Source organism: Lagopus leucura, unplaced genomic scaffold, assembly GCF_019238085.1.
Source record: "Lagopus leucura isolate 7727_CA_CO unplaced genomic scaffold, USGS_WTPT01 Super-Scaffold_100057, whole genome shotgun sequence".
NCBI lineage: Eukaryota > Metazoa > Chordata > Aves > Galliformes > Phasianidae > Lagopus > Lagopus leucura.
Window position 1 is genome coordinate 659,161 of NW_024962303.1, and position 27,348 is coordinate 686,508.

Sequence of the window (27,348 nt, forward strand, 5' to 3'; positions counted from 1 at the left end):
CTCTGAAGGGTTTGTTGCCACCCTCAGCGCTCCCTTGAGGAAATGCGTGGCTCCAATTACCTTTTCAGCCTGCAGGAAGAATGCAGGGAACCCATACCAGGTGCAGCCTTATTATAAGGGTGTTTTTCCTCTGACTGTGATGGAAGTCAGCCTGTGATTAGTTTGGAGTGGCATTTCAGTGCTGCCAGAAAGAAGGGCTGCAACAGGATTTGTCTGTGTTACATCACTTGAGACAGCTAGGAGCAGCAGCCCTAACACAGCTTCAACTCTGCCTGCTAGATTCGCCTTAGCTGAAGTAGAATTAAAAATGCTAGGAAAAAGACCTTCAGCTACACAAGTCAGTTTTTCTATCAGGGAAATAAGCATCCAGGCCCACCCACTGTAATACCATGAGAAGTAAAGTAAGAGGTCTTCTATGGAAATGCAGAGCACGTATGCTTCCAGTCTCACACCAGCTTTACAAATTACAACAAGATGATGTTTCATTTTGCTCTGTCTTCCCCTGGGGTTGTGCTCAGGCTTGCCAGAGTGAAGTTTCAAGGGCCGATCCTTGGCTCCAAAGCCACCCCTGTGCTCTGCCTGATGGAAACCACAGCAAACAACTGCACACATCAGGCTTCTGGCACAACCACGCTGCCCAGGAGCAAAGAGGGCTTTGACCTCACTGCGCAGAGGACAGCAAATACAACTCCCACCTCTTAATCCTATATCAGAGCCTCGCAGGAGCACCAGAGAAATCAGCCCTGCCCAGGGCAGCTTCCTCTGCAAATACTCAGAATTGCTCAGGTGCTTCTGCAGCCCCCACAAATGGCTGTGGGCTAAAAAGGAAGGAGTGGATTCTTCTCAAGGACCATTCATGGCTTAAGTATCTTTAATGGACAGAGCAGTACTTGTCACTTGTACTTGTCACCAGTCTGTTTCATCGTTCAGAGCTGGAGAGAAACACCAGGTAGTTACTGATTCCCTTTGGGAAAACAACAGCTCCAGCAACACAAGATATTTCAGCCACTCACAGGACAGAGGCAAAGAGCAGTTTGTCAATGAGTAACTCACCAGCTGGTAGAGCAGCCTGGCAGAGGTACCACAGGTAACTTGACCTCTTGGGAGCAACAGGCTCAGAACAAGCTGTATTCTGTAAGGGCAGGTTTCACCTGAGAAATACGTGGTATGAATTCTCCCAGAGCGTAACATTACCAGGTGGGGACTGTCATCCCGTGTGCCCTGCAGGAAGCAGGGCCTGCATGCCAGGAGCCACGCAGCTGGTTCATGAGAAAAGGCTACAAACATGAAGATTTCTTTTTTCAGTAAAAAACCTCTTTCCTCCCTTCTTGTAAACCACTAGACAAGCCTGAGCAACATCAGTTCTCCAAGCCACCGTGCTCACTGCTCTCATCCTTCTCTTCAGCCAGGCTGCTCTCGTCGATGTTCTCCAGCGACGCAGCACGCTGCAGTGCCAGCTCCGACAGCGCCAGCACGGGAAGCTTGTTCTGCTCAGGGTACAGCCAGGGCTTCATGTTTAGGTTGTGCTGCTGCTTCCAGGCAGGGTACTGCACGCAGGCCTTGTGCAGTTTCTTTAACATCTGATCAAAAGCAGGGAAGCACAGAGGGAAACAACAGTGGCAGCTTAGACCAACTCTCGGCAATCTGCCCACTGCTGACAGCTACTGCATTTCTTTTCTGGCTGCATAGGAGCTCAGGAAAGGCCAGTTTTTAACTTCCTTGTAGGACCATTTTCTAATTGCTCAGATCTCCCAATGACATCAGCTGCTTTAGGAAAAGTGAAATCAAACTTCCTATAAACCATCAAGGCACAGAAAACCTCTGTGCCTGTCCTGCTCTGCTGCTTGGTTTAGGACCTCCGAAAGCTCCTGAGCCTCGAGGTCCTATTCAGATGTTGCACGAACAGCAGAGGGGAGGGAGGACATTCCACAAGTGGAAACTGGAATAGTGGCATTATTCACCTCCCTCTGGCTTCGGAAATGAATCAGTCAGCTGTCGGGACTGGTAAGGCTGACAGAATGCAATGTCACACTGAGGTGAGCCACGATGCACATTGCTAGTGCAGCTCCACTGCCCAGGGACACCCATTCTCCAGCCCTGTGCTCCAGCCATGGGGTGGCACTTGGCATAGGCACCATAGAAACGCTCCACTCACCTGCGGCACCAGGTACTGCGAGGCTTTATTCACAACCCACTTTGGCAACGACCCTAATAAATTTGGGGGAGAAAACCTGAAGTTATTGCACCAGAAAATGGCTTTATTTCTACCAAGCATCCAACGGCCCTGATAGCAAGCTGTGGCATTAGATTTAACCAGAGGGTCTGGAACAGGGTAGGGCCATGTAACGTAAACGCACTCTTGGCTTATCAGCCAGATTTCCACTGTGACCAGAATTTGCATCACCACACCACAAGTCCAGCAGCACCAGTTACCTTTTGGATCCACCTGAGCCAGGTAGGTGAGGCTGCAGCTGTTGGGCCCAGTTGAATGCACCAGGTATCCCGTTAGGAGACAGACCGCCCTCACCAGGTCCTTGCGCGGAGGGTATTTCTGTGCAGACACACCAGGCAGTCAGATGCTGGCTCCCATGCTCCCTGCCCTCTCCCTGTCTCAAGCACTGAATACACAGAGCAACGACCAGGCTAGATCAGCTGCCTCCAGCTGGGATCTCGTCCAGGAATTAGGAAGCTAATTGCGATGGGCTCTGGGAGTTCCAGTTTACCCCAGACATAGGTAGGATCCTGGGATCCTGTAACAGGACAGCCTTCTAGCCCAGCCTGCTCCTCACTCACCGGGTGTTTGATGGAGAAGTTGATAATGGTGTGATACCCATCCTCCACCTGCCAGGCTCGCAGCATCACCACGTCCCTGTTCTTTAAGGGCTTTGGACATCGCCCTGGATGAGGAAGGGAAAAAGTTGCTTCCCCTGCCCAAGCACCACAAAGGAACCACGGAGCTCAGCACCCCTCAAGAGGCTCCTGCCTTGCCCAAGCATCCTCCCAACCTTGCTTTGCTACCTCAGTATCTCCACGCAGCACCACTCCTATCCCTCAGCAGCCCACCTCACATAGCGGCAGTGCTGAGCTGCATCCCGCACCCCAAATTACGTCCCTCCTGCCAGGCAGGCTGGGTAGGGCTGTACCTTGCTGAACACAGACCAAGGCTTTACAAAAGAAGGCCAGCACCACCCCTCGGCCCCCTGCACTCACAGGCATAGTAGCCCACATCAGCGTTGGCAGCCACCTGGGCAATGTCGTGCGTGTCGATGACGTTGCTGTCCCACTGCCGGCGATACTCGCTGTCGTGCAGCACGTCGTACATCGTCTCTGCTGGCACGTCCGGGACATCGATGCGGCACTGCAGGGAGCACCGGGAGCTCAGAAGAGGCTCCGAAGCCGACCACCGGCCCGGTGCTGCCCCCGGCCCTCACCTTGAGCTGGTGCACGGCACAGCCAGGCGGTGGCAGTTGGAGGCTGACGGCGAGCCCACCGCGGTCCCGCTGCCAGCTGCCATCCTGACAGCGCTGCCTGAAGGCACGGAAAGCAGCGGCGTCGGGCACCTGCGCCCGCTCCATGCGGCCCTGCACCGGGACAGTGCCTCCCAGCCCCGCTCCGTCACCACCCCGGGGCCGGGCAGAGCAGCTCCCGCCCCCTACAGCCACGTCAAAGCTGCCAGCAGGACAGAGGAGGTGTTGGTGAAATAACTTTATTTAGTGTGATACACGGCTGTGGTCAGACAGTCCATACTCATAGTAATAGTCACACTTGGCTAACAGCTAGGAGACAGCAGGGCCAGACACACACTCAATATTATACACATCCATAGAGAAGACAGTGGGAAGTGAACTATTTTATTTCACTAGTTACCCCGCCCCCCGGGACTGGGGGGGCCCCCCTTGTCCCCCCCAGGCCCGTGACTCAGAACAATACAAGGGCAGGCACAGTGCACGCCTGCCCATGAGAAAGGGACAGCAAAACCTGTTCTACAGCAGACACACACACACCAACAAATATCAGCAATTCCCACGTGACAGGAGTATGTACAGAGGAGGGGCTGAGTTCCTGCTGGGGCTGGGCGCACAGGACCCAGCCATGCCGGCTGGAACTGCGGGTAAGGGGCACTCCAGAATGAAATGGGGAAATGACATCCCAGCTTCCTCCTGCAGGCCAGCTCATGTGGAGGGAAGGGACAAAGCTCTCTGAGCACAAGGGCAGCCACCTGCAGCTCGGTCACCAGATGCCAGTAAGCCAACATGACCAGGAAGCAGCCATGGCACTCCGACCAGGCGCCTCTCCAACAAGGCCACCAGCACCCAGCCCGAGGTCACCCCCTCCCCTCCTTCCCCAGCCCACAGGTTTCAAAGTGCACACGCTGTGTCAGTGACCGACAAGGCATCCTGCTAGGAGGGCCTCACTAACCCAAACATCACTGTCCCTGTTTGTACCCTTAACACCGTGGCACGCTGTGCTGCTCCCCCCCAGCGGCGATACATAGGCTGGGTGATGAAAGAACTGGCGACTGGCTTAAAACCACCTGGCTGTTCTTTTCTCCTCTCTGTCAACAGACCTCCTGACTTCTGGATTGGTCAGATGGACACACAAACACACAAAAAAAAATATCACAATGAAAGTTTACAAAGAGCTCTACTAACATGGTTAGAAATCAGGGGCAGAGAGCTGAGGGAAAAGCGAGCTATTTCCCAACCTCAGGCATCCAGAAGTGACAATACAATGCACTCTAGCAGTGTACATTCCCCTACTCACCCACGATAATAAATCCCTGCTAGCACTTATCTCTGTTACCACTATTCCAAAAGCAGCAGGGTATTACCCCCCACTCTCTGAGACCACAACAAAAGCAGAAGCAGCTGTGTGTGATTTCATTGAGCAGCAACCTAGATATGAAGCCAGAACAGCTATCAGTGGCCTTCAATTTGCTGTAGCCCACCTGCTCTCCTAGGCTATGTGACCACAAACAGAAGGATGGAGACCAGGAAAGGAACCTGAACAGCACACACGATTCCCAGGTATTGCTCCTGCAGTGATGGGCTCCACAGAGCTGTTTGCTTTCGCTGCTGACAGAAAAGACTGAGGTCCCTACAAATCACCCTGAGGATTTCTCCCCACCCACCTTCATGCTGCAAAGTCTCTGTACCCATTTCCTTCCCCACATCTTACTGCCAACACACCAAGCACCAACATCCTCCAGACAGGAAGATACTCACACTGCAGGGAGCAATCTGTGGGATGTCTCTGCTACGCAGATGGGAGCAACAAGGTCGAAGCAAAGAGTTTGGGAGTTTCCAGTGTTTTGCGTCACATGAGGGTCAGAGTGCAGGGCAAAACCCAGAAGTCATGAGCAGAACTTAGCCAAGATCATCCACAGAAAGGAGAAACCGAAGAGCTAATACTGTGTGTGTGCCCCGCAGGAAGCCTAGAAACAGATAACCTGTACTGCCCAACAAGGCAAGGCCAAGTCCAAGTGACTGTTGTAAAAGGAGCAGCCTTTAAACAGAGGAAGTGGGGATGCAGAACAGACAAGACTGGAGTGGACAGGAGCTAGTTAATATGCAAGGCAGTAAAGGAAAGTGGAAAACCCACCTCCAAGCTTTATTTTTTTTTTTTTGTCTTTTCCCTAACTTGGTGGCTTTTCCATTGCATTCACATGATACATCTGAGCAGACAGGCTCAAGGTGGGAAAGGGGAGGAAGAGAAAGAGAGAGAGTGTAAAGGGCACCACGGTGCCAAAGTGCAACAACATAAAAAAGTAAAATAAAAGACAGGACACTCATTCTGCACTCAAGGCTCATACCATGCAGTAAGAGGGGCGGCCAGGGCTGCTCCCCACCGTAAACAGGGAGTTCGCTCGCTTAGTAGATTGTTTTTTCAGCCCAAAGTAGGGTTGCCTAGCCAATGAGCAGTGATGTTCTTCAGTGAGACTGGCCAGCTGGGGAATGTGCTGCTACAGAACGGGCCTGTTAGCAGGAGCAACCGCTCTCCGTTACTGGCTGCTCAGGAGGCTTCTCTAGTTTGATGTCAATCACTGCAGGAGGTAAGTTAAGGAAATCACCCATCTCAAGGAGAAGGAAAAAGACCCAGAGAACATGATCAGTATCTTAAAGAGTTGTCAGCAGCCCTTCTTGGTCAGAGCAGAGCGCACTTACAAGCAGGGGCCACACTTCACAGCTGCAGGTAAGCACCACACTGCTCTGTTTTCAGCCGTGTCTCTGAAAGACCCCCCTGACCCCATTCCTCCAATGTGCCAACAAGTCAGCGAGCCCACACTCACAAAGCGTTAATTGTGAAAATCCTATGATATCCAGAAAACAAGGATACTGTCTTCTTTGCTCTTCTCTGGTGTGCTGTCCATCCCGGGTAAGGCAGCAGCCACACGACGGAATAGCTGAAAGGTAGCAACAGGTGAACTGACAGCTCCTCAGAAAGAAATCCGTGTCAAAAACTAAAAACACCACAAAACCCACCCCAATACTGCTCCACGGCAGACCTGAGCATCTTACAGACTTGTTACACGGGTATTTTAGCAAGCAAAGCAACAATCAAATGCCACAAGACTTTTTTCCATAAACAATTTAACAAGCCTGCTTAAGGAAATGAAGCTACTGAATGCCTACCAAACAGGTGGCTTGCTTTTATCTGCTTCTCCTCGAGCTGAACATGAAGTTCTTTCTCATTAGAAATTGTTCATCTAGGGATGTACAGAAACAAATCCCCCCTGCATACAGGTAAGCATGTTAGAGGCTACCATTTACTATTTCCAGCCTCAACTGCTTTTACGCACAGCTACATTACAGTGCTTGGCTCGGGACCTCTAACAAGCCTTTAGTTTGTTCAGAGGTGTGCTCCAGAAGTCTATGAAACAACCAAGGCTCTACAGCTGACCCTTTCAGTTCAGTCCTGCTGTGAAACAGCCACCTCTGGGCAGAATGGCCAGCCTGGGTGAGCTGCTTTAAGCTATTGTCATGGTTTTGTGTTTTTCCCGCTCGTCACAGAACTGGGCTGAACCAGCCCTTAAACCATTGACAGCTATTAAGGATGTACAAGAGCTGGGAAGGACAAGCATATGCTCATAAAGACAGAAAATGGTTTTGCATAATTTTAAACCCATGCTCAGAGCTCCCCCTGCCGCCATTAATGAAGCAGCAAACAACACAGACACTGCTGGACAGCCAGGTGAAAGATGCCGTGTAAAAGCTTCTCATTTAAAGGACTAAAGGAATCACCAGCTGACAATGATTTTTCTTCACAGTAGCTTGGCAGATGTTCTCATCCACACCTTCAAAACATGTCACTTGGAAAACATATCGAGGCACTGAGCACCAAAACAGCCACAGAAACAAAATGCATCCCCTAATCCTATCACCAGGCTCTTCCAGCCAGCTGGTGTGCAGCAAAGTTCAGCAGGTATCCCAGCTGGCAGTTTCCCAACACTACTCATGCTTACGCTCTCTGCAGATCCTTTACCTCAGCTGTAAGGTAGCTCAGCACTGGGGCAGCTTGCCTGAAGAGATGGAGTCTCTACTCTTTGGCATATTCCAAATCCAACTGGAGTCAGATCTGGGCAGCCTGCTTTAGCTGACTATGATTTGAGCACGAGGGCTGGACAAGATCTCCAGAGATCCCTTCCAACTTCATTCTGTGATTTTATTTTATTTATTTATTTATTTTGTGGCTCGTCAACAGAACCAGAAACTTCCACTTTAAGCATCAGCACATGCTACTGACTCGACTGGAGTCAAAACTGAGTTTAGAAAACTGCGTTCATGGTTAGCAGCAGCAAAGGGAATGGACAGAATGAAGTTGGACAGGCTGCACTGAGCACTGCCATTTCTATTCCTCAGCATATTTCATTTTTAGATCTTCTTATCTTTCAAGGTAAGTTAAGTTTCCTTAGCTTTAACAGGGATTCACTGATTTAACACGAAGGAAGCTTTCACTAGGTAAAGCAGCAGCAGTGACCACTGGGCAAGGAGCATTTCAGAGGCTGACAGCAAATACAAGCAAGTATCTGAAGAAGATCTGAAGAACACGAACCCCAGGCAGAAGCTTAATCCTCCCACAGAGCAAAAGGAAAGTACAAACTTCCTGCCTCGAGAACAGAAGATCCATCTACCTGTTTCACATTGTATCCAGTCTTTGCACTGGTCTCAATAAACATCACATTCAGCTCTTTGGCTCTCTGTTCCCCTTCTTCTGTAGTGATTTGCCTGGACAAAGGTGCAAACAGAAGCAGAAAGACAGAAAGGAAAAACAGTCAAGAGGAATTGGAGATATCTGTGAGTGAGACACTAGTCAGTGAAAGGCCCATTCACTGCCCATCACCAGGGTGCAGAGTCCAGAAGTGGAGACCTCAGGAGCTCTGGGCATTCGAGACCCCTGAGTTCTCCAGCTGAGGAGACGTCAGGCAAGTGATTCAGAGAACAGCTGGACTTCAGACCATTACTAAAGGGTGATCAGCACAGGATGAAGTTTTATGCAATACATTTGAGTCTCATTCACAGCATTCCCAAGGGAAGGAAGAATCCCCATGAGCTGCACCTGCTGCAAAAAGCCATTTCCCAAAAGCCAACTGAAGGGAACTCCACAAGATTGCAGAAAGAAATCAGAAAGGCTCCAGCAGCAGCTACAGCTTGTGTGCAAGCACCTGCAAGTGCATCTCTGACCAATGCCCTGTACATACCTGTTTCACATTATATCCTGCTTTAGCACTGGTTTCAATATACATCATATTCAGTTCTCGGGCTTTTCTCTCACCCTCCTCTATAGAAACCTGTCTACAGCAATGAGAACAAATCACAGAAAAGAAAAACCAAAACAAAGAAAAATAGTCCAAAAACTGATAAAAAGAAAACTGCAGAAAAACCAGCCACCAACTGAAGCAACATGAACAGGAAAGAAAAACTAACAGGCTGCAGCAAATAAAACCACTGCTATCCTGAGTTCAGCTTCTTGGCACCAGAACTCAACCTGAATCACCACTCAGGGGGAATGGGTTCCAATATGCTGTATACTACTTAAAACAAAAGAATAATGTGATAAGGTTGAAACTGATACTGTGTTTTCTTCCAGAATTAAGAGGCCCAGCATTGCAGCTTGCCACAGAGCTGCTTTTATTTTACAGTTCTGGTCAAGACAGTGGGGCTTCTTTTACTGATACCAGGATTTACATGAAATTGCAAATTCAAGCCTAGGCCAGGACTGCTGGCACTTAATTAAACTTCTGATTTTCAGTGCTACATCAACTCCAACCACAGCTATGGTTCAAGTAAGTTTCTGGTTTTTATATCTGTATGGCAGAGATGAAACAGCTGTTCTGCACATACTCTTCTGTACTGCCAGAAAATAATGCAAGGCAGGAATTATCCCACTGGGTTTTACAGTTATACAAAAAAATGCAAATTGGTACAAATTAGCCTCAAATCTGAACTCCAGATTTTTCAGTTAGAGAGCTGCAGGTATTTCCAGCTCCTGGGAGGGCGTAAGTGATAGCAGCTGGTCAGCACACAGAGCTGCTGAATGAACTACAACCCATCAGATTTCGTTCAGATGCTTTTAGGAGCTGAAATCAGAAGCCAGACCACTCTGACTTCTTGCTACCTGGATTTCTTAACCTAAGTCAGCTCTATACATCAATCCCATTTCTGAAGCTCTGGGGCACTGAGTTCCCCCAACGTTTCTGGGGCGTAAGGCATGGATTACTTGCACTGGCCTCCAATGGAGCTGGGAAAAGTAAAACAATTGATGGGAAGGTGTGAAGGGCAGAGGAAACATCTCCACAAGTATCATCAGTACAGAAGCCCACGCAGCACTCAGGAAAACCTCAACTATCATGAGCTTTAGTATTGTGCTTCTCCTGCTAGGCACAGCAAACTAAAAACTAATAGCACGACTTGCACCGGGACAAAGGGCAAAAAGCATCCTTGTACAGCCAGGGATGCTGGCTCTTGTCTCACGTGAGCATTTGTACAACACCAAAATGTAAGGGGAAGGAAAAAAAAAAGCACCACAATATTTCCCATGGCAGGATTTACATCTCAGGGGTGAGTAAAGCAAAGTTTACGATTTAAAACATGGCAACATCCAATAATGGAACGGTCAGACTGCTGTTAGGCACATCATACTGAGGAGAAAAGTAAACAAGCAGGCAACCCAGGTAATAGTGCAGGATTTCTTTTCTGAGAAAACAGCTTCTGAAGATGGTATCTTGTGATTGGAAGCGTCTCAGGAACAGCCAGGTTTTGATTTCATAAGACTCTGTTTTACTGTGAGGTCCAGGCATTGCCCAGTTTTTTTTTTTTCTGAGATTCTTTTACACCAAATAAAAATTCCTCATAACCTTGAGGTCTCACATACCCTTTGAAACACAAAGAACACATCTCAGAGTACCCATATGCATGCATGTGTTAGTTTAAAGTACTGGGATTGTCAGAAGCTGCATTCTCCATTTTCTTTTTGTCAACTAACGGTGAAGCCGACCACTGAAATAAACAATTTTTCCTTATCTATGCTATTTCCAATGCATTCATAAAGGAAAATCTCTGAAAACATTAAATATGTTTTCTTAATTTAACAATAAAGGGATGAATTTGAAATAGAAATGCAGAATGTGGTCCTCTGAAAAGCTATTCTGGTGGTTGTTAGTTGAAGCAGCATCACAGAATTAGGAATTTTAAAGGCAAACATTTTACAGCACGCCCTAAGATGTGAAATCCGCGGGACTTTAAGAGTCAAGGCAGCCAGTTCCCTGCTCTTCCTGGCCAGGGCAGCAAGGCCACCAGCTCCTCTATTACCTCTTGTCTGCCAGATCAGTTTTGTTCCCCACCAACATGATGATGACGTCGCTTCCCCTCTCTGTCCGAACATCATCAATCCACTTGGAGGTCTGCTGGAAGGAATTCAAGTCTGTAAGGAAGAAGCAAATGGGAATGTTAAGGATAAAACTACTTTGAAGCGAGAAAGAAAACCCACGAATCTGGGTATTGCCTGCATCCAGATGCTCTCCAAGTCTCCCCACATCGCACATAAATGACCCACAAATCGTTTTCTGCCCGAACACAAAAACCCGCAGGGGCAGGGGGACATTTCTACTGTTAATCATCTTTACGCAGAACTCGAGGGAGCAGTTCTGCTCACATGCAGGATTTCAGACAACGAGACACCGACGATCACTCACTTGTAATGTCATAGACTACCACAGCAATAGTGGAGTCGCGGATGTAGCTGGGAATGAGGCTGCGGAACCGCTCCTGGCCTGCTGTGTCCCAGAGCTGCAGCCGAACCTGCTGGTACCAGGCCAGGGAGAGCAGAGAGAATGCAGGAGAGAAAAGAAAGGAGGAAACTGTCCTTTAGAGAAAGGCCATTTCTAGAACCGACCACACGCAGCTCAGTCTCAGAAGCTGGCACTGACCTTGTAATCCAGCTGCAAACACCCGCACACGGCAGAATTTGGCTTTTCAGATTTCGACTGCACGCAATGTGCTTTCATTACCTCCTTTGCTTGCCTAGAGATTCTCCTACTCCCATGGCCACCACATCCCAAAGAGCTCCAGGTTACAGCTGCCACCTCCAGCCACTGCTGCTAAAGGCAGAGGTACGTAACAGAGCCACCTTCCTAGCCTACCCAGGGTTATACATGCAAGACCTCCTGGCCCACCATGACCCAGTTAAAACTCTTGGGGCATTTAGCACATGGCAGACACCTAACTACCTCAATTCTGACACCAAGTAGTGCAACAGCATCCATTCTCCCAGCATGATGCAGCCAGAAGACGGCAATGGAGATTTTCATGCAACATCAGGGCAACTGATAACTTAAATTCCAGCAGAAAAAAAGCAAATGCTACAATACAGGCTTCATGTGCAAAAAGGGCACTGGGCTCTCCCCTTTTAATAAGCACAAGAGTCAGAACCAAGTACCAAATGCTGTAAGATACAGTTTATCTCCAGAACCACCATGATCTCCAAACACAAACCAAGTTACTGAATGACAGCACTAGCATCTGGTTTGCTACCATCCTTTTCCCGTCTTAGTATGTATGAATATGTGGTGCATGCAGTCATAACCACAGGCAGGAGATTTCTTCTAAAGGCAGCTGTTGTTACAGTAGCAGAGATCAGGGCTCCTCACTACCCCTGGAAACTCAGGGTGATGAACTCCAAGGGCCTGGACGACCTCACACCACTGCTGGCAGATCAGACTGATAGTAACGACTGCTTCAGGCTCTGGGATTTGAACTTCCCAATGAGCTCCTTACAGCGTCCAAAACATCACTGCTGCACCAGCTTTTTTCACCCACAGAATTCACCAAGGGGGTGATTTAAATGCTCTAGACTGCAGATTCACAATCACAAAAGCGAATGAAGGTGACTGGCTGGCCCTGCTGATCTTGTTGAAGAGGAACAAGTAGTGGAGCCAGCAGTGCTTGCTGTCCTTGTTCAGAGCATCCTGGCAGGTACTCACAGGACTGTCCCTGTTTTACACAACTGTGATCAACATGAACTTAGAGAAGACTGAGGTTCCCAAATACAGCTGCTACTAAAGACAGTGCAAATGCACAGCTCAGCTTCCATTCAGACTGGCTGTAATCCCCTCAGTCACCATTATCATGCCCTCAAGAGTACACAAGTGTATTCCTTCACTATCGTGAGAAAACTAAAAGCTTCCTAGTTGCTAAGCACAGAACAAAGAACAGTAAAGGGAAAAAAATGATGTTATCTGAAAAGCTCAGACCACTACTGAGGCACGATGAGATCAGCTGTCATTTAATTATTTCTGACACGTCTGGAAGTTGTTAATAACAAGCCAGACTGTGGCAAGACTGTTCCACCTGCCTGGATAAACAGCCTCCTAAACCTGTCACAACAGCTGGGAGGAAAAGATGCCAGCCTCTGCAGCCTGAAACTCTGCTCATGCGAACCCATTCCCAGCACGTCATCACAGCACATCTCAGCACCCCTCAAACCCCGAAAGATCAGCCTTACAATACTTTGCACCAAACCAGAAATCCTCCCTAAATACTTAAGCTACAGAATTGAAACACTGTGATTATTTTTGCTACGATCAACCTCTCCTTCTGAGTGCAGTTTGTGATCAGCTGCTCAGCACTTCCATCTTCCAAAGTGAAACAAACTCCTGATCCATGAAGGCTCCCAATAAGGTACAGTCTGTGACAGAAGGAAGGCAAGCCAAAGGAGTGCTGTTTTGTTTGTTTAAATCTGTGGTGCTTTCTTTACTTCAGCTTAATTCAGGGGGTATGAATCCTGTGTAGCTGATGCTGTAGCTCACTTAGCTGAAAAAGCCAGATCAAGTGGAAGCGATAACAGAGTTATCATGAAATTATTCTCCTACACTAAAATGCTTATGCCAAGAGTTACAGACAGTTTGCATATAAACTCATTTATTCTTCAGAAATTGTGGTGAGAGGAATTCCTTCTCAAAAGCTCTCTGGTGACTCATATGAGTTGTCAGTTCTGCTCTTCAGTGAAATGGGAGTCTTGAATACTCACAAGTCACCACGTTGCTTCTATTTAAATGAGTGTTTTACCTAATCTGGCAGTAACTCACTGGTTTGGCCTCTGAAATTGTCTCCTCTATTACCTCTCTCGTTACCCAGAGTGGAGAAAACATATGAAGATTTGAAAAACAAAACAAAAAACACCAAAAAAGGAAAAAAGCACAAAAACAACAGCAAAAACAACAATGAACCCACAAAAAAACAAACAGAAAAGCTAAGAAGTTTTCTAAAGGCTACCAGCCACCTTTCATTCCACAAAGTCACACACAGCCATAACCCCTATTCACCCACCTGCCAGGGCAGTTTTCTGTATCATTTCCACAGTTTGATTTCTGAGCAGACAAGACTTAAATGACCGCCCAGTTTAGGTGTCAGGAGATGGGGTTTATGTTGATTTGGGGGCTTGATGCTCACCTATTTTCCCCCTCAGCCCACAAAACACCTGCAGTTCTGGGGCTGATGTTCTATCTTAACTGTGGGAATACAAGAAAAACTGTTCAGAGCAGAAGCTGTGGAGCAAGATAAACAGCATGACAACCAAGGACAGCTCTAGAAGAACCAACGTCTCACAGCTCGGACTGGACAAGCGCCTGCGTGAGCGGCTGAAGGGCGCTGTGCTGAATGCTCTGCTGACACGTAAAGGTGGATGGGAAAGTTGTGGGAGTGGATGGGAAAGCTAGAAAAAGAAAACCTGTGAAGGTATGTAAGCGATGTGAGACCTTGTAGAGAACGATTTGCATCATTCGCATCTGAGCCCGTGCATCAGACGCTGCACTGAACTACGTTCAGAAACCAGCACTGCCTCCAAAGCACAAAAGGCACACGTTACAAGCAAGGCCTCTGCAGACACTCAGGCTCAATACCTACTTGTAATGTCAAAGACAATGACAGCCACAGCAGAGTCACGGATGTAGCTGGGAATGAGGCTGCGGAACCTCTCCTGGCCGGCTGTATCCCACAGCTGCAGCCTGATCTGGGAAACGGAAAAGTGCAGGGAAGAGGGAAAGGAAAGGGCAGGAAAATGGAAAACAAAACCGAAACTCAAGTGAAATAAAAAGAAAAAAAACTGCATGGTTAAAAAAAAAGCAACAAAAGGAAAGTTAACATGGAACAGAAGCGTGAAAAGAGGCAGCGGTACCTCTAACTGCAGCCTGACACACCAGAATAACCTCTCCCCCTCCACACGACCAGCAGCAACTCGTACACAAGCACACTCTCCCATGTCCTAAATATCCCTACAGTACCTTCCAAACCTGTCTGCTAAGGAGGGAACTGTGCATACATACCTCAGTGCATTCTGCCACAGGGGGACTCCAGGTACACAAGTCATACAGACTGCAGCCTACAGCTAGCTAGATGCGGCCACTCCAAATCCTAAGGAGTGCATCATCCAGACACAGTTTTGATTAATCCACTGGAAATTCTGATGTGAAGTGCCTAGGAACAGCAGTGGGGTACAACCACTACATACAGGACATTATTTGGCATAAAGACATAGATGTCAAAGCATAAGCTGCAGTTGGAGGCTTCACATTCTTCATTTCAAGTACAGCAGACAAAGCCTACAGCAAAATATAGGACTAGCCGTATCTGAGAAACCATTCCATTGTCTAGCTTGGTGTGCTAGTATTTCTCCCTCCTGACTTTCACTCAGCACCTCTCCTTATTTTAACAGGATAAATAATTAAGAAAGCTAACAGTATACCAGCCATTTTCTGGCTAGCAGGCCAGGAGGTGCACAGCACCGTGACCTTCACAGCCATAAGGAACCAGGACTACGCTTGAGACCTACAGACTGCTGCAAACAAGACACAGGCATTCCACCTTGACTTCACACGTGTCAAGCTGCGTTCTCAAGATCTGCTAACAACACAAGAACATTCTCCAAGCAGCTCTCCTAAAGATTCAGTGAGGTCTTTTCTAACAATCAGTCGCTGGTAAGATGGCAGAGAAGCACTCAGGAGAATCTCGCCACACACAGGGATGAGATTTCTTCAAAAGCAACAGACCCAAAACAGTGCAAAAGGCTTCCACTGCAGCGCTGACCCCTCCCTCCTGCCAGCAGCTTCTTGGCCAGTAATAAAATGAGCAAAAAGGCAACTGCTAGCAAAACAGGAACAAATGGGCAGATGCTGAAAGACAGGAGAGAGATACAAAGGAACTCCTGCAAAATGGAGTCTCATGCAAGCTAAATTCAAAAACGCTCTATTAACAGAAAGTCAGCATTGTGCTACAAATAGAACCTTTCTGCAAAGAGGAACCGTGCCACTATTGTTAATCCTGAATGACTTCAAAACTTGGAATTGCTTCCTGGGGTCTGTCCACATCCAGTCACACTGACAACCCCTACAGACAGCGCTGCAAATCCTGGGAGCAAAGCGTGCCTCTCAAGCAGAGCAGCCAGCCGCTCCCCACGGCTTGGACATGGGCTCACCCCAGTCTTGCACGGAAGGATCAGGCTCAGTGCTGGAGGCCTTACATGCTAGTGGTACCAGCAAGGCCATGGGTCAGTGATCTGACTCAACAAAGGCTGTCCCTCTGAAGGTGCTGTGGGATTCCAGCAGCCGCTGGAGGCCTGGCCGGCAAACAGCACCACAGCAGCTGCTGCTGCCACACCGACACGGACGCCTCACTTACCGTGCGATCTTCGAGATACATTGTTTTTGACAGGAAATCAATTCCAATGGTTGCCTGGAAAGAAGAAAAGCGTTAGGAACTGCCTCCCAGGATCTGCAGATCAGATCTTTCTACACAATGTCTAAAGAACGTTCGCTAACTTGTAATTTAGCTGTTGAAGTCATTTGCCCTCAAAAGAGTTGATAAAAACAAAGCAATCTGGGTATCTCCACTATCTCTATTTCACACTATTCTTCCAACACTTCTCAACTCCCAAGATCCTCCAAATTCTAATTTTACCTCCTTGACATTCGTGCATCTCAGCACAGATCATATCTGTCCTGTCATCTCCCTCTGCTTTACAGCAATTCGTTCTGTTAACATTTCTCTTATTAGAAACAACCAGAAGGTAGAGCAAATAAATTGTGAGCAGCTGCGCTGAAACCTAAAAAGTAACGTCGATTCAGGGCTATCCAACAACAGAGAATGCTCTTCCTTTTCAAGAGCAACCAGAAGCTGCACTTCCCAAGCAGTTCTTTCCATCTACCTCCCTCCATTCACATTTCCATTGCTGCACAGACATTCCACTCCAGAAACACCCAAAGTAACTTACAAAGTTAGAGGTGTTAAACGTTTGCAGGCATTTAAATCAAGCAGGCATCCCGGCCCCTCACAACCCCAGGAAACAAGTGACTGATTACCGAACAGATTTTAGTACAATCTCCAGACTCAAACATGAGCAGCACCACGTGTTCTGGAAGCATCCATTAGAACACAAACCAGCTGATATCAAACCACAGCTGCCAATTTCTGCAGTCAGTAGCTCTTCTCTATGAGCCCTGTTTTCTGCAGCCAAGACAGCTCACAACAAGATAAACCCTCCAGAGCACCTAACAAGGGTTAGGAATAAAAGCACACAAAGCACAAGTGGATCTGATTTCAATAAATGACTCGTCCTCCAGAAAACCACCTTCTCTGTTACCTTCCAGCTTGAAATTACTCCAACTGAAACCAATAACTCTTCCTGGCCTGCATTAAAAGAGGCCACCACAGTCTCATCTTCCTCAAAGACATTCAGTACTCCTTTGAAATACCACTAAGCCATTTTGTTTCAGCTAACTCTTCCCAAGATCTCTGCGCCTCCTACACATGCTGAGCTTCTCAGTCTGAAGTCTCTCCATCCCTACCCTGCTCTCTCCTTGCCAAAATTCCCCTGACTTTTTCTATCTATACCCTTTCAGCTAAAAAACAAGACATACATTTAAAAATTAAATAGAGAGAGACTCAGAGAGAAAATACACCACGTAGACTTCTTGGGGGTCCGTCCACGTAGTCTGGACTCAACTACTATTTTAACAGGACATCTATAAAGACAGCAGAGACCAAGAACTATCAGAAGCACACGTGTACCTTACTCCCCATTTCCTGATGCTCCATACTGACCTTCACTCCTCCTCACCATTGTCTTTTTTGTTCACTGATCCCATAAACCAACGTTTCTCTTTGCTTTCCTCACAGTTCTCCAACACCCAAACAGGATCTAAACCTCACAGCTCTCCTGCTCACTGCACACCCTGATAGCACACTGGGACTTAATTCCAGTCTGATCTACGTTTCAAGTCACACTACAGTCTCGTGTACAATACTCAATTGACACCTCATGGAGACGTGCACAACAGGAATGCATTTTAGTAGTGGGAAGTAGATGTGTTCACAGAGGAGTGTCTACCACATACCTGGTAAGTATTGTCGAAACTGTCATACATAAACCTGGTGATCAGAGAGGTCTTCCCAACTATAAAAGAAGAGGCAAAATTACTTTCAAAGAGCAGTGGAAGAACCTGCTGTTCAGGATTCACACACTGGTACCACTGACTGCCACAATGACGTTGCCAACATAAGGCTACTTCCCAGCTACTCCCACCTGGGAAATAACCAGCTGAGAAATTCATTCATGAGATAATAGGTGAGCACTAAGTCAAAGGAATCTAAGAAAAAATCTAATCACTATGGAAACCTGACCCTCAATTTAGGTATGTTATGATGAGAACAGCACAGAGCTGCCTGTTTGCTTTGAGCAAGCAGTAAATCTGCTTTGTTATTCATATTTGGGCACTTATGTAATCACCAAGTCTGGGACTCCCAGATGCAAGCATCAAAAGCTGACACAGTGTTGCCTTGGATGTTAATTAGCTGCCACTAGCTCCACAGAAAAGCAGCGTTTAATACTGAGATCATTTGTCCATAAATGATATTTAGATATAAGGTAAACTCTTGGAAAGGGTAGATAACAGCAGGGCAAGGGAAGTGGTTTTAAGTTGAAGAAGGAAAGACTTCGGTTGGATGTCAGGGGAAGTTCTGTACTAGGAGAGGGGTGAGGTGCTGGAACAGCTGCCCAGAGAGGCTGTGATGCCCCGTCCATCCCTGGAGGTGTTCAAGGCCAGGTTGGATGGGGCCCTGGGCTGCTGTGAAATGGGGAGGTTGGTGGCCCTGCTTGTGGCAGGGGGTTGGAGCTTCGTGATCCTTGACATCCCTTCCAACCCAGGCCATTCTGTGATCCTGTGAACTTTGATAGCATGCTTAAAAAACGCACATATCCAAATGTCACCAAGAGAAATAGTGCAAGAACTGATGAGAACGGGAACCAAAGATCCCTGATTCTCTTGGGAAGCTGCAAAAAACACAGACAGAAGGGAGGAAAGAAAAGGAATAAGCAGCTGCAGAAAGCAGCGAAATGGTGAGCGCCAGCAACAGGAAGGCAAGCACCTGTCAGCAGCAACATGGATCCCGCCTCGTTGAGGCAGCTCAACCTGAAAACTTCTGGAAATTCCTGCAAGACGCAGTCCTGCGGTCGAGGAGACGACAAATACGGGAGAGCGACACAGACGGAGCACCCCGATTTCAAGAAAATAACGCAAGTCATCCACGCACCGTGAGGGCAGGGGCACGAAACAGAGCCGGCGTCCGGCTGAAAGGAGACCGACGGCAGTGCGGGATGCGGGAGGCAGCCGCCGCCTCCGGGGGCGCAGCGCAGCCGCGGGCGGTGAGGCGATGCCGAGCCCGCCGAGCCCTCCCAGCCCACCGACCCCCCGGCCCGGCCTGGCCCGACCCGCCCCGCCGCCCCCGGTTCCCCCCCCCCCCCTCCCGCTCCGGCCGCCGCCCCGCCGGCCCCGCCCCGCCTAACGGCACCTCAGCACCAGGCCCAACCCCCGCCCCGCTCACCGCTCTGCTCGCCCAGGAAGACGAGCTTGAACTTCCGCAGCGGGTTGCCGAACTCGCCGCCGCTGCCTGGGGCGGACATGGCGGCGCGGAGAGGCCGAGCCGGAGCCGTGACTGAGGAGAAGAAGAGGCCGCCGAGCACACACCGGCACCGCCGCCCCGCCCGCCGCGCCGCGCGTCACTTCCGCCGCCGCGATGGCGCCACTTCCGCCGCCGCCGCGATGGCGTCACCGACGCGGCACAGCGCCACCTGGCGGTGGGCGGCGGCCTCGAGCCCACCCCCGTTGTAGCGTTCTTACAAAACGGCTCCGTTTCTCGTTTCGCGTCGGTTTATTTATAAACACGCCGAAAACATCGCGTCATTCAGGCCGGTGATGGACGACACGGCGCCCGGGGCCGCTGCTGGGCCGTGCGAGCGCCGGAGCTCCGCGCTCAGTGTGGGCGGTGGGACAGCCCGATAGCAGCGCCGGGGCAGCGGGGCAGCTAGGGGGCACAGCGGGGCAGAGCGGGGCAGCTACGGGGCACGTGGTGCTGAGGGCGGGCAGGGCTGCGGGGTGCTGTGGGGGTACGGCCCCCCGTGCCTCCGTCTGCAGACAGCTCAGCTCTCCTCCTTCTCGCCTTCCTCCTTCTCGTCTTCATCGTCTTTTTCTCCCTTGAGCTTCTGGCGAGCGAACTCCTCGATGACGATGTCCTCCTCGCTGCAAGGAGCGCGGTGAGGTTGGAACGATTGAACCCCACCCCAAATCCGGCTCCCCCTGCAGACACCCTGCGGGCGTGCAGCCCAAACTGGAGCTGGGGAGCCGGGGGAGGGCCAGCAACTTTGGGGGGTTTAATTCAAGGCAGCGTTTTACAGTGTCAAGGGGAAAAAGGAGGGGAAGGGAGCTACAGTGGTGACAAAAGGATTCGTTACCTCCTTGCAAAAGGCAAGCGGATGACAGCAAGGGAGAGCCACAAAAGGAAAAGATGGAAATGAAGAGTCAGCAAAAACAATTCCAGGAGTGTGTGAATATGAAACGACCTGGGGAAATCTATGGGCTGTGATGGTGGGGGCAAACCAACAGCTTTTCTTCTCTGTAAGCCTCTGTGTCCTTGCTGAGCTGAGGCAGTGCTGCAGACTGAGTTTCCCGGCTCCACACCCCCATGTAACACCCTGCACTACGGCACGAACCAGACACAGAAGCAGGGTCTGGGAGCTGTGAGAGCTGTGGGGCCGGCTGGTAGCACTGGCTGCCATGAATAGGCCTACATCCTATTGCCTGTGCCATTGTAGGGATTGCCGTGCTGCCTGCTGTGACACATGCACAAGGCTTGCTGGCATGGATGTTCTAATTTAAGAGCACCTCCATCACCCAAAATGGAATATCTGCGATGGGTTTACGCAATTTGTGTGTTGGAGGAAATGCAGTCTGAGGTGTAAGTAAACTTACCTTGGTTTATCTGTGCAGTCCATTTGTAAGCACAGTATGGGAAGGCAGGGATTGAAATAGAGATGTTTATAGTTAATAAAGAAATGACATTCAACAGGCATCTCAATGCTCAGGTGCTCTTCTGGACAGCCTGCCATGTGTGGGTGGCAGCAGAGAGCAGAGCTGCTCCTCCAGCACGCTGTCTGGTCCTGAGCAGCACGTGGCTGATGAGTCACATGTGCCTCATTTTCTGGGGCACTTCATCCAGCCGTTGGGACTTTCCAGAGCCATCAGTCCTATCAGTTCCCCCTTGAACAGGAACTACATTTTCTTCCCTGGTGTTTCGGCAGCATGTCAGGTGCTACTCACCATCCGCAGGCTTCGGGTGCATCAGGATGACGGGCAGCTCAACACCAACATCACTGGAAGCAGAAGCACTTCCTTCAGTGAACCCACCCAGTGCTGCACGATGCTGGCCCCGGCTCTGCGCTGTGCTGGCACTGAGCGCTGTGGGCAGCTCCCTCCTTACCTGGATGTGAGATCCCCCAGGATGCTTTGGCCATGGAGATAAAGGAAAGAAAGCATCAAAGGAAGAAGAGAAGGGTGTCGGTTTTTTAGCTTTGAAATAAAATGCTTTATAATAAGTGAAGGGCAGTAGTGGTGGAGACAAAGAGGATGAGGTGGACCTCAGCTGCCTCCACTGTCCTTGGAAATGGGCAGGGAGAAAGGAACCCCCAGCATGAGCTCCTTCTCATTGCATTCATCCCCTTGTCACCAGCCCAGTTGTACAAGACCCCAGCGCACGACCCAAGAGGTGTCCTTGCCACCATGCCCACAGAGCTCACCCTCCTCGGGACACCACCAGGTTGACCTTCACTTTATAGGACACCAGGATCCCCAGCACCTCCTTGTCCATGCCGGGTCTCAGGCTAGGAGAGAGGCAGAGCAGAGCTGTGACATGCAGCCAACCTCATGAGCCCCAGAGCAATTGCACTGATGTGGGGTGCACTAGATTGTACTGCAAAGCAACGTGGCGGACAGAGAGAAGGGAAGGGTGATCAGTGGCTGAGGCCACAGCTTCTGGAGGCCACTTGAGGTGCCTGAGCTGAGATTTGCTCTGATGCAGAGGCTCTTACATGGTGGTGGAGGCCAGGTTGGTGTCCTCGTGCTTGAGCTTGCCGTCAAGAGCCAGGCCTCGCTTCTCCCGGTTGGTCGAGAGCGTGGGGGTGACAGAGTATGTTTTGGAGAAGGTGGAGTTGGCTGCCACATTCTCACTAGAAGGGTTGGGAGAGGAGAGCTCAGAGCCAGCACCCAGCACCCCCTGATCAGTGCTCAGCATCGTGCCAGTGTGACGTCCTTCCCACCCCATCCTCCCCTCCCTTGCAGCTGCCTGGGCTCATTTCCTCCTTTTGTTCCTTCCCACAACCACTTCTTTTTTTCTGCCTTCCCATCTTTGCTCTGTCACTCCTCTTTTTCAGGAGCACAGAGACCTCGTCTGACTGCGGCTGGGCTCAAGATGCAAAACGGGGAGAGGAAGCAGCCTGGGGGCAGCTGTGCACCTTTCCCCAGGGACGTCCCCAGGCTCAAGCTGGACTCTCAGTGTCTGCAGCCTTCCCTCTCCTCCGCTTCCTCACATCTGCACTTCTAACCTTGTTCTTGCTCAGTGTAAAACCATCATCGCCACCAGCTTCTCTTTCTCCCCCTCCCTCCTCTCCCCAGCTCTGTTTGCCAGCTCCTTTTTACTCACTTGATCTCCTCCATGCACACAGTCTTTGAGTATTTGTCCAGTGAATAGAGAACCACATCTGTGATCTGATCAACTGGAGGCACACAGGAGGGAGCAGCGTTGGCATGGTGGCAGAGACCCAGGCCCACATTCCCCCTCTCCAACCCAACACGGGGGTTCTGGGACAACTCCTCTCACCTGCAATCTTAATTTTTTTCACGATCTTGGTGGTGGTGTTGTTGATATTGACAGTCACGTTGATGGGTTCTCCATGGTAGTAGATCTGCAGTCAGAAAAAGCTCAATTACGTGGCCAGCAAATGGGGTTGGGGCTGAAGAAGTCCCGGTCCCCATCCCTGGGAACACACATGGTAGCAGGAGCTGGGAACAGCCCCCCACTGACCTCCTTTTCCAGGGTGGCCTCGAGGTGCAGGGGCTTGTCAGACATCATGAACTGCCGGGTGGTCTCTGACTTGGGCCCTGGGCCTGTCTTCAAAGGTGCAAACTGGATCTTGCGGATGATGAGGCGCACTGAGTTCCTGCAGGGCGAGAAGCTGTCACCCCCTGGCCTCCCTAGGCACGCATAGCTTGTCTATGGGGGCACCTCAATTCCTCCATTCAAACATTGCAGTCTACAGGCTGCTCTGAGGATGGGGTGGACACAGGCATAGGGACCGTCACCCTTCCTTTAGGCAAAGTCCCCAACCCAAGCATGACACAAGCAGGCATTGCAGCCTTGTCTCAGCTCCGGAGGTGATCACCCCCAAATGGCTCAGTTGTTCAGTTTCAGGGCAGTGGAAATGGATGAGGGTTCCCCTCTATTTGAGGGGAATATATACCGCTTGTGAATCTTCTCCTCCAGGTTTTCAGCACAAAACCCTTTGACCTCGAAGTCCACGCCACAGGCCTGGGAGAACACGTTGGGTTACAAAGAGGCTCTGAGCTGCACGAGGTTCAGATTTGTTCCCCTACTTCCCCCACCACATCCCTGCGGATCCCAGCCCTGCTTCCAGCTGTCCATCCCTTCCAACCTGTCCCCATGAGAGAGAAACAACCTGGGGACAGGCTGGGACAGCATCTGACCTTTCCCACGTCATCCGGTCCCGGCTGGAGGGTGACCGAGCAGGGCAAGTTGGTGGCAATCTGGGCAGAACAGAGATAAAGCGCAGACAGAGAGCGTGCCCAAGGATGATCCCCATTGAGATGCGTGGTTGGGAAGCACCAAGCAACCCTTACCTCAAAGGTGAAGGGGTAGGCGTTCTCACCAAGCTTCTTCAGCAGCTTCTCCTGCAGAGAGGTGAGGGTTTTGGGCACCTGCTCAGGCACCGGTGGGAAGATCTGAGTGGTCAGGACGTAGAGGTCCTTCCTGAAGGTCAGTCCAATGACATCCAGGTCGTCTCGGCCGTAGCGAAAGGCGCACGTGAGTGTCACATAGACTGAGGCCAGCATGGGTGAGAATGGAGGGGAGCGAGGAGGGAGAGGCGCAGGGGAAGGGTTGGGAAAGGAGGAAAGAAAGACAAGGTGTGTTTGTAGCTTATTGGCATTGAAAGCAGATCTCAGACGCCAAACATAAAGTCAATGAGATTCATCAGATCTCTTCAAGGCATGGCTACCTACAGGGGTTGCGTCCCTGCCCTGCGTAACATGGGTTTTTGTGCCTTAATACCTTTTCTGTCCTTTAGGTACTCCGGGTCGATGAGGCAGACGCCATCTGCAAATAACGGGAGAGAAGAGGTGGTGAACTGGGTGTGCTGGAGAGAGGGAAGGTCCTTGTGAGATGCTCAGCTAGGAGGAGGCCAGGAGAGCTGCCTGCATGGGGATGGTGACCCTTCCTTCAGCATCTCCACCCCCAGGGCTTACTTGCAAAGGAATTTTGCTTTGTAAGTACTGCTTTAAAGATATTTGTAAGAAAATGAGGTGTTTGCTCCTCTGGAGTTGCCCTCACTCCTCCCTCCACACAGAGCGATGTTTGAGGCCACTCACTACCAACTGCACCCTGGGAACCACACTCACCCACGGCATCCACCGACTCCACGTGGTCCACAAAGTCCCTTTTCCCCAGGTAGATGGACAGCTGGAGGAGCCCATGGCAAATGGAAACAACACATCAGGTCAGTGGGTGCTGAGCTTTGTGATGCTGCAGGTGTTTGGTGTGAAGGAGCAGGCATCGCATCGCAGGAATTGTGTGTGTTTCTTAAAACACTTGTTTTGAAAAGTGACCCCAGTGATGGCACCATAGCAGGCATAGGGGAAGCAGGAGGTTGCAAAGGGAATGGCAACCTGGGCTGCATCCCCTGTCCCCCTCACTGAGGCCCCCGCAGCCTCACCATTGGGCACCACCAGCTCATGTGCACTGGAGACAGACCCACATGTGCCTGATGGACTCACCTTCCCATTGGGACTGGTCTTCTTGAATACCCTGCAGGAAAAGCACAGAACAGTGATGAGGCTGGGGGCAGCGCTGCTCTCTCCCCCTAGAGGAGCATCCTCAGGAGCTGTGCCCAGGCAGGCAGATATGTCCCAGCCTTGGGATTCGGGCTTACTTTGATCCTTCTGCCATTGTAAGTCAGGTGCCACACAGCCAGGAACCTGCAGGGAGAGACGGGGGAAATGCTGGAGGTGGGAAAGGGAGCCCCATTGGCCATCACCAGCAATGGGGACTCAATGGTTCGTGTGCCAATGCTCTGCAGAACCCTTGGCAATGGCCCTCCTGGGGGTTGGCACTGTGAGCAGCACGGCTGGAGGCTTAGCAGGGCTCAGATGCTCTATTTGCATCCAGAGCTGCCTTGCTCCCTCAGGACCTTATGGGGTTGGGGGTTCACCCCAGTGATGGAGCTGCTGGAGACTGCAGCTGCTGGGAATTTGCTGCCATCACCTGCAAGGAGGAACATACTCACTGTGCTCACTCACAAGACAGTGAGGAAAACCATGGGCAGGGGAGCCCAGTGCCATTCAGAGCCCCATCCCACACTCACCAACAGCCTCAGGGCCAGCAGTGGGACAGGACTGAGCTCCCCTTGGGGGCTGCTGCTTTTTGCTTGATCAACATCAGCGTCCAGAATTAAACGGCAAATGTCTCGCTGATTGTTGGCTGATTTGTGGGGAGATCAGGAGGGATGAGCTCTGCTTCTTAAACTTAGGCAGCTCTGACATTAGCTGGGCTTAAGGCCAGGCAAGATTTTAAGCCCCAGGAGCGCGTGGGCAGAATCACCCCTTTATGTAACCAGTGATGGTGGAGAGAAGGGAAAAGGCGATAGAGAGGGAGTGGAGGGAAGATGATGATGTTCTTCCCCATGGGAAAACAAAGCGTCAGTCCCAAGCACGGGCTCTGGAATGGCCTCAGGTGGGCTGTGGGTCTCAGACATCCTAATCCACAGGATTCCTTGGGAGCAGCAGGTTGAGGTGCTGAGGGAGCACGATTTGCATGATGGGGAAAGGGAGGATGAAAGGACAGAAAGGAGAGAAGAGCTGAAGCCTTCCTTTGTGTGCCAGAGCTCCGAGAATGGGCACTGGGATTCCTGGCTTGGCTAAGTCCTCCTGCACTAAGGATGCCTACACCCATACTGAAAACCACCCAGCTGCAGACTGCCCTCCTTCCAGCCACCACTCTGCCATTGACATCCCTGCCTGTTCAGCACAGCAGCACTCACCTGGGGTTGGATGCACCTTCTCCTCTTCCTCTCCTGCTTGTCCTGCTGCCACCTGCTCACCACGGCTGCTCCCAGCTCTGTGGCCTCTTATAGCCACCTGCTCCCACCCCGAATCTCGCCCACCAGGCTTTGGCTGGGGGTGTGCCATGTGTGCACTATGGGAGAGGTATTTTGGGGCTGCAATCCTATTAGTTTCTTAACCAGGGAGATGCTTTGTGAGTAAGAGTGGGCTATAAATGGGGTGGTGGCTGGAGCCCTGGGAAAGCAGATTATGGAGATTGGTAAAGCTTAGGAGTGAAGTGATGATAATTGGGGTGGAAGCGCCTGGCAGGCAGGGTGCAGGCAGGGCGCAGGTCCTCACATGGTGGTGGATGGGATCAGCAGAAGGGAAGGAAGGGGCTTCCCGGTTGGATTCCTCCCTCGTGCACTCTGTGGGGCTGCCATGATGGGGCCAGGCACCTCCTAAATCCTGCTATGGGTATGGGACAGCTTGGGAAGGACCTTGAGCCCCTCAGGACCCAGAATCAATCCCTGGGCAGTGAGCGGTGGGTGCATCCCTGCCACCTGGTCCTGCCCTCAGCACACAGACACATGGTGGTGGGAGAATAGGAACCAAAGAGAGAAGGCCCAGGAACAGTGGTTCACGAGATGATGGTGTGAACACACCCACGAGGGCTGCTCCCTCACCAGTGGTCATTTCATAACGCTGCAGGCTGGCCTCACTTTACCCGGTTAACATGTTGTTAATTCAGGGTGCACAGCTGCAAATAAGAAAACTGGGGAAGTACCAAGTGGGTCCATGTTGGGGACTGCCGTCCCGCAGTGTGGGGACACACACACAGGAGGTGGGGATGGACCACCCCACAACCACCCCACTGAGCACACAGCAGTGCGGGGCTGCGGCTGCCAGCACGTGCTGACCGGGTCCAGGACTTGTGATCTCTTTAATTGCACACACAGAGCTGCTTACGCTGCAGATTAGCAGGCACTATTTCTGCCAAGGGCAGAGGCCACGTGAACTGTGATCTTCCCAGTGGTGGAGGTCTGGGTGCAGCCTTACCTGGGTGCCTGCACGCGTCGGTGTGACTGCAGCACAGGCAATGGGACACCGGGGTCCGCAGCCCCGTGTTTGGATTGCTGGGCGATGCCCTTCTCCTGTTTGATGAATGGCACGAAGCCTTACCTGCAGGTCCCCACACT

At 50.6% G+C, this 27,348-nt stretch overlaps 3 protein-coding genes across 12 annotated transcripts; all 3 read right to left on the reverse strand.

Moving 5' to 3' along the window:
- Positions 1-853: 853 nt before the first annotated feature.
- On the reverse strand, positions 854-5,967 carry LOC122188314 (START domain-containing protein 10-like). 3 transcript variants are annotated; one of them, XM_042886493.1, is made up of 7 exons: positions 5,813-5,967; positions 5,226-5,434; positions 3,432-3,669; positions 3,211-3,358; positions 2,794-2,897; positions 2,156-2,551; positions 854-1,580 (listed from the first exon to the last, which is right to left on the reverse strand). In XM_042886493.1, exons 3-7 carry the CDS (start codon positions 3,573-3,575, stop codon positions 1,359-1,361), a joined length of 1,014 nt encoding a protein of 337 aa, XP_042742427.1. In that variant the 5' UTR covers positions 3,576-3,669; positions 5,226-5,434; positions 5,813-5,967; the 3' UTR covers positions 854-1,358. The 3 variants fall into 3 exon arrangements, with proteins under 3 accessions (XP_042742427.1, XP_042742428.1, XP_042742426.1); XM_042886494.1 differs by having other exon boundaries at positions 2,156-2,208; positions 2,434-2,551; positions 5,226-5,959; XM_042886492.1 differs by having other exon boundaries at positions 5,226-5,967.
- RAB41 (RAB41, member RAS oncogene family) lies at positions 5,564-19,526 on the reverse strand. Of its 8 annotated transcripts, none has more exons than XM_042886503.1 (9): positions 19,371-19,456; positions 17,885-17,943; positions 16,170-16,223; positions 14,400-14,505; positions 11,192-11,297; positions 10,809-10,920; positions 8,699-8,792; positions 6,337-6,403; positions 5,564-6,043 (listed from the first exon to the last, which is right to left on the reverse strand). In XM_042886503.1, the coding sequence occupies exons 2-9, from the start codon at positions 17,908-17,910 to the stop codon at positions 5,979-5,981; spliced, it is 630 nt and encodes a 209-aa protein (XP_042742437.1). In that variant the 5' UTR covers positions 17,911-17,943; positions 19,371-19,456; the 3' UTR covers positions 5,564-5,978. The 8 variants fall into 8 exon arrangements, with proteins under 8 accessions (XP_042742437.1, XP_042742436.1, XP_042742435.1 ...); XM_042886502.1 differs by having other exon boundaries at positions 11,192-11,300; XM_042886501.1 differs by lacking the exons at positions 8,699-8,792; positions 14,400-14,505 and adding an exon at positions 8,132-8,225 and having other exon boundaries at positions 19,371-19,526.
- A 439-nt stretch (positions 19,527-19,965) lies between these two features.
- On the reverse strand, positions 19,966-25,058 carry ARR3 (arrestin 3). The gene is made up of 16 exons (XM_042886480.1): positions 25,042-25,058; positions 24,887-24,917; positions 24,512-24,572; positions 24,165-24,209; positions 23,735-23,934; positions 23,582-23,641; positions 23,338-23,405; positions 22,902-23,037; positions 22,698-22,782; positions 22,521-22,593; positions 21,910-22,047; positions 21,619-21,702; positions 21,303-21,326; positions 21,143-21,195; positions 20,383-20,395; positions 19,966-20,065 (listed from the first exon to the last, which is right to left on the reverse strand). Exons 1-16 carry the CDS (start codon positions 25,056-25,058, stop codon positions 19,966-19,968), a joined length of 1,188 nt encoding a protein of 395 aa, XP_042742414.1.
- Between the last annotated feature and the right edge of the window lie 2,290 nt (positions 25,059-27,348).

What these genes read in the sequence shown, in the direction of transcription:
- LOC122188314 (XM_042886493.1), bottom strand. Translation starts at nt 3,575, where the DNA reads ATGGAGCGGGCGCAGGTGCCCGACGCCGCTGCTTTCCGTGCCTTCAGG. An exon ending in GTGCCGTGCACCAGCTCAAG is followed by an intron (nt 3,359 to 3,431) that starts GTGAGGGCCGGG and finishes TGCTCCCTGCAG; the next exon opens with TGCCGCATCGATGTCCCGGA. An exon ending in ACTTCTCCATCAAACACCCG is followed by an intron (nt 2,552 to 2,793) that starts GTGAGTGAGGAG and finishes GTGTCTGCACAG; the next exon opens with AAATACCCTCCGCGCAAGGA.
- RAB41 (XM_042886496.1), bottom strand. Translation starts at nt 19,449, where the DNA reads ATGTCCGCCCCAGGCAGCGGCGGCGAGTTCGGCAACCCGCTGCGGAAG. An exon ending in ACTGATCTGGCAGACAAGAG is followed by an intron (nt 8,226 to 10,808) that starts GTAATAGAGGAG and finishes ACCTTTGTCCAG; the next exon opens with GCAAATCACTACAGAAGAAG. An exon ending in AGAGAAGAGCAAAGAAGACA is followed by an intron (nt 6,044 to 6,336) that starts GTATCCTTGTTT and finishes TACCTCCTGCAG; the next exon opens with TGATTGACATCAAACTAGAG.
- ARR3 (XM_042886480.1), bottom strand. An exon ending in AGACCAGTCCCAATGGGAAG is followed by an intron (nt 24,573 to 24,886) that starts GTGAGTCCATCA and finishes GGGCTCCTCCAG; the next exon opens with CTGTCCATCTACCTGGGGAA. An exon ending in AACCTGGCCTCCACCACCAT is followed by an intron (nt 21,703 to 21,909) that starts GTAAGAGCCTCT and finishes CCTCTCTCCTAG; the next exon opens with CCTGAGACCCGGCATGGACA.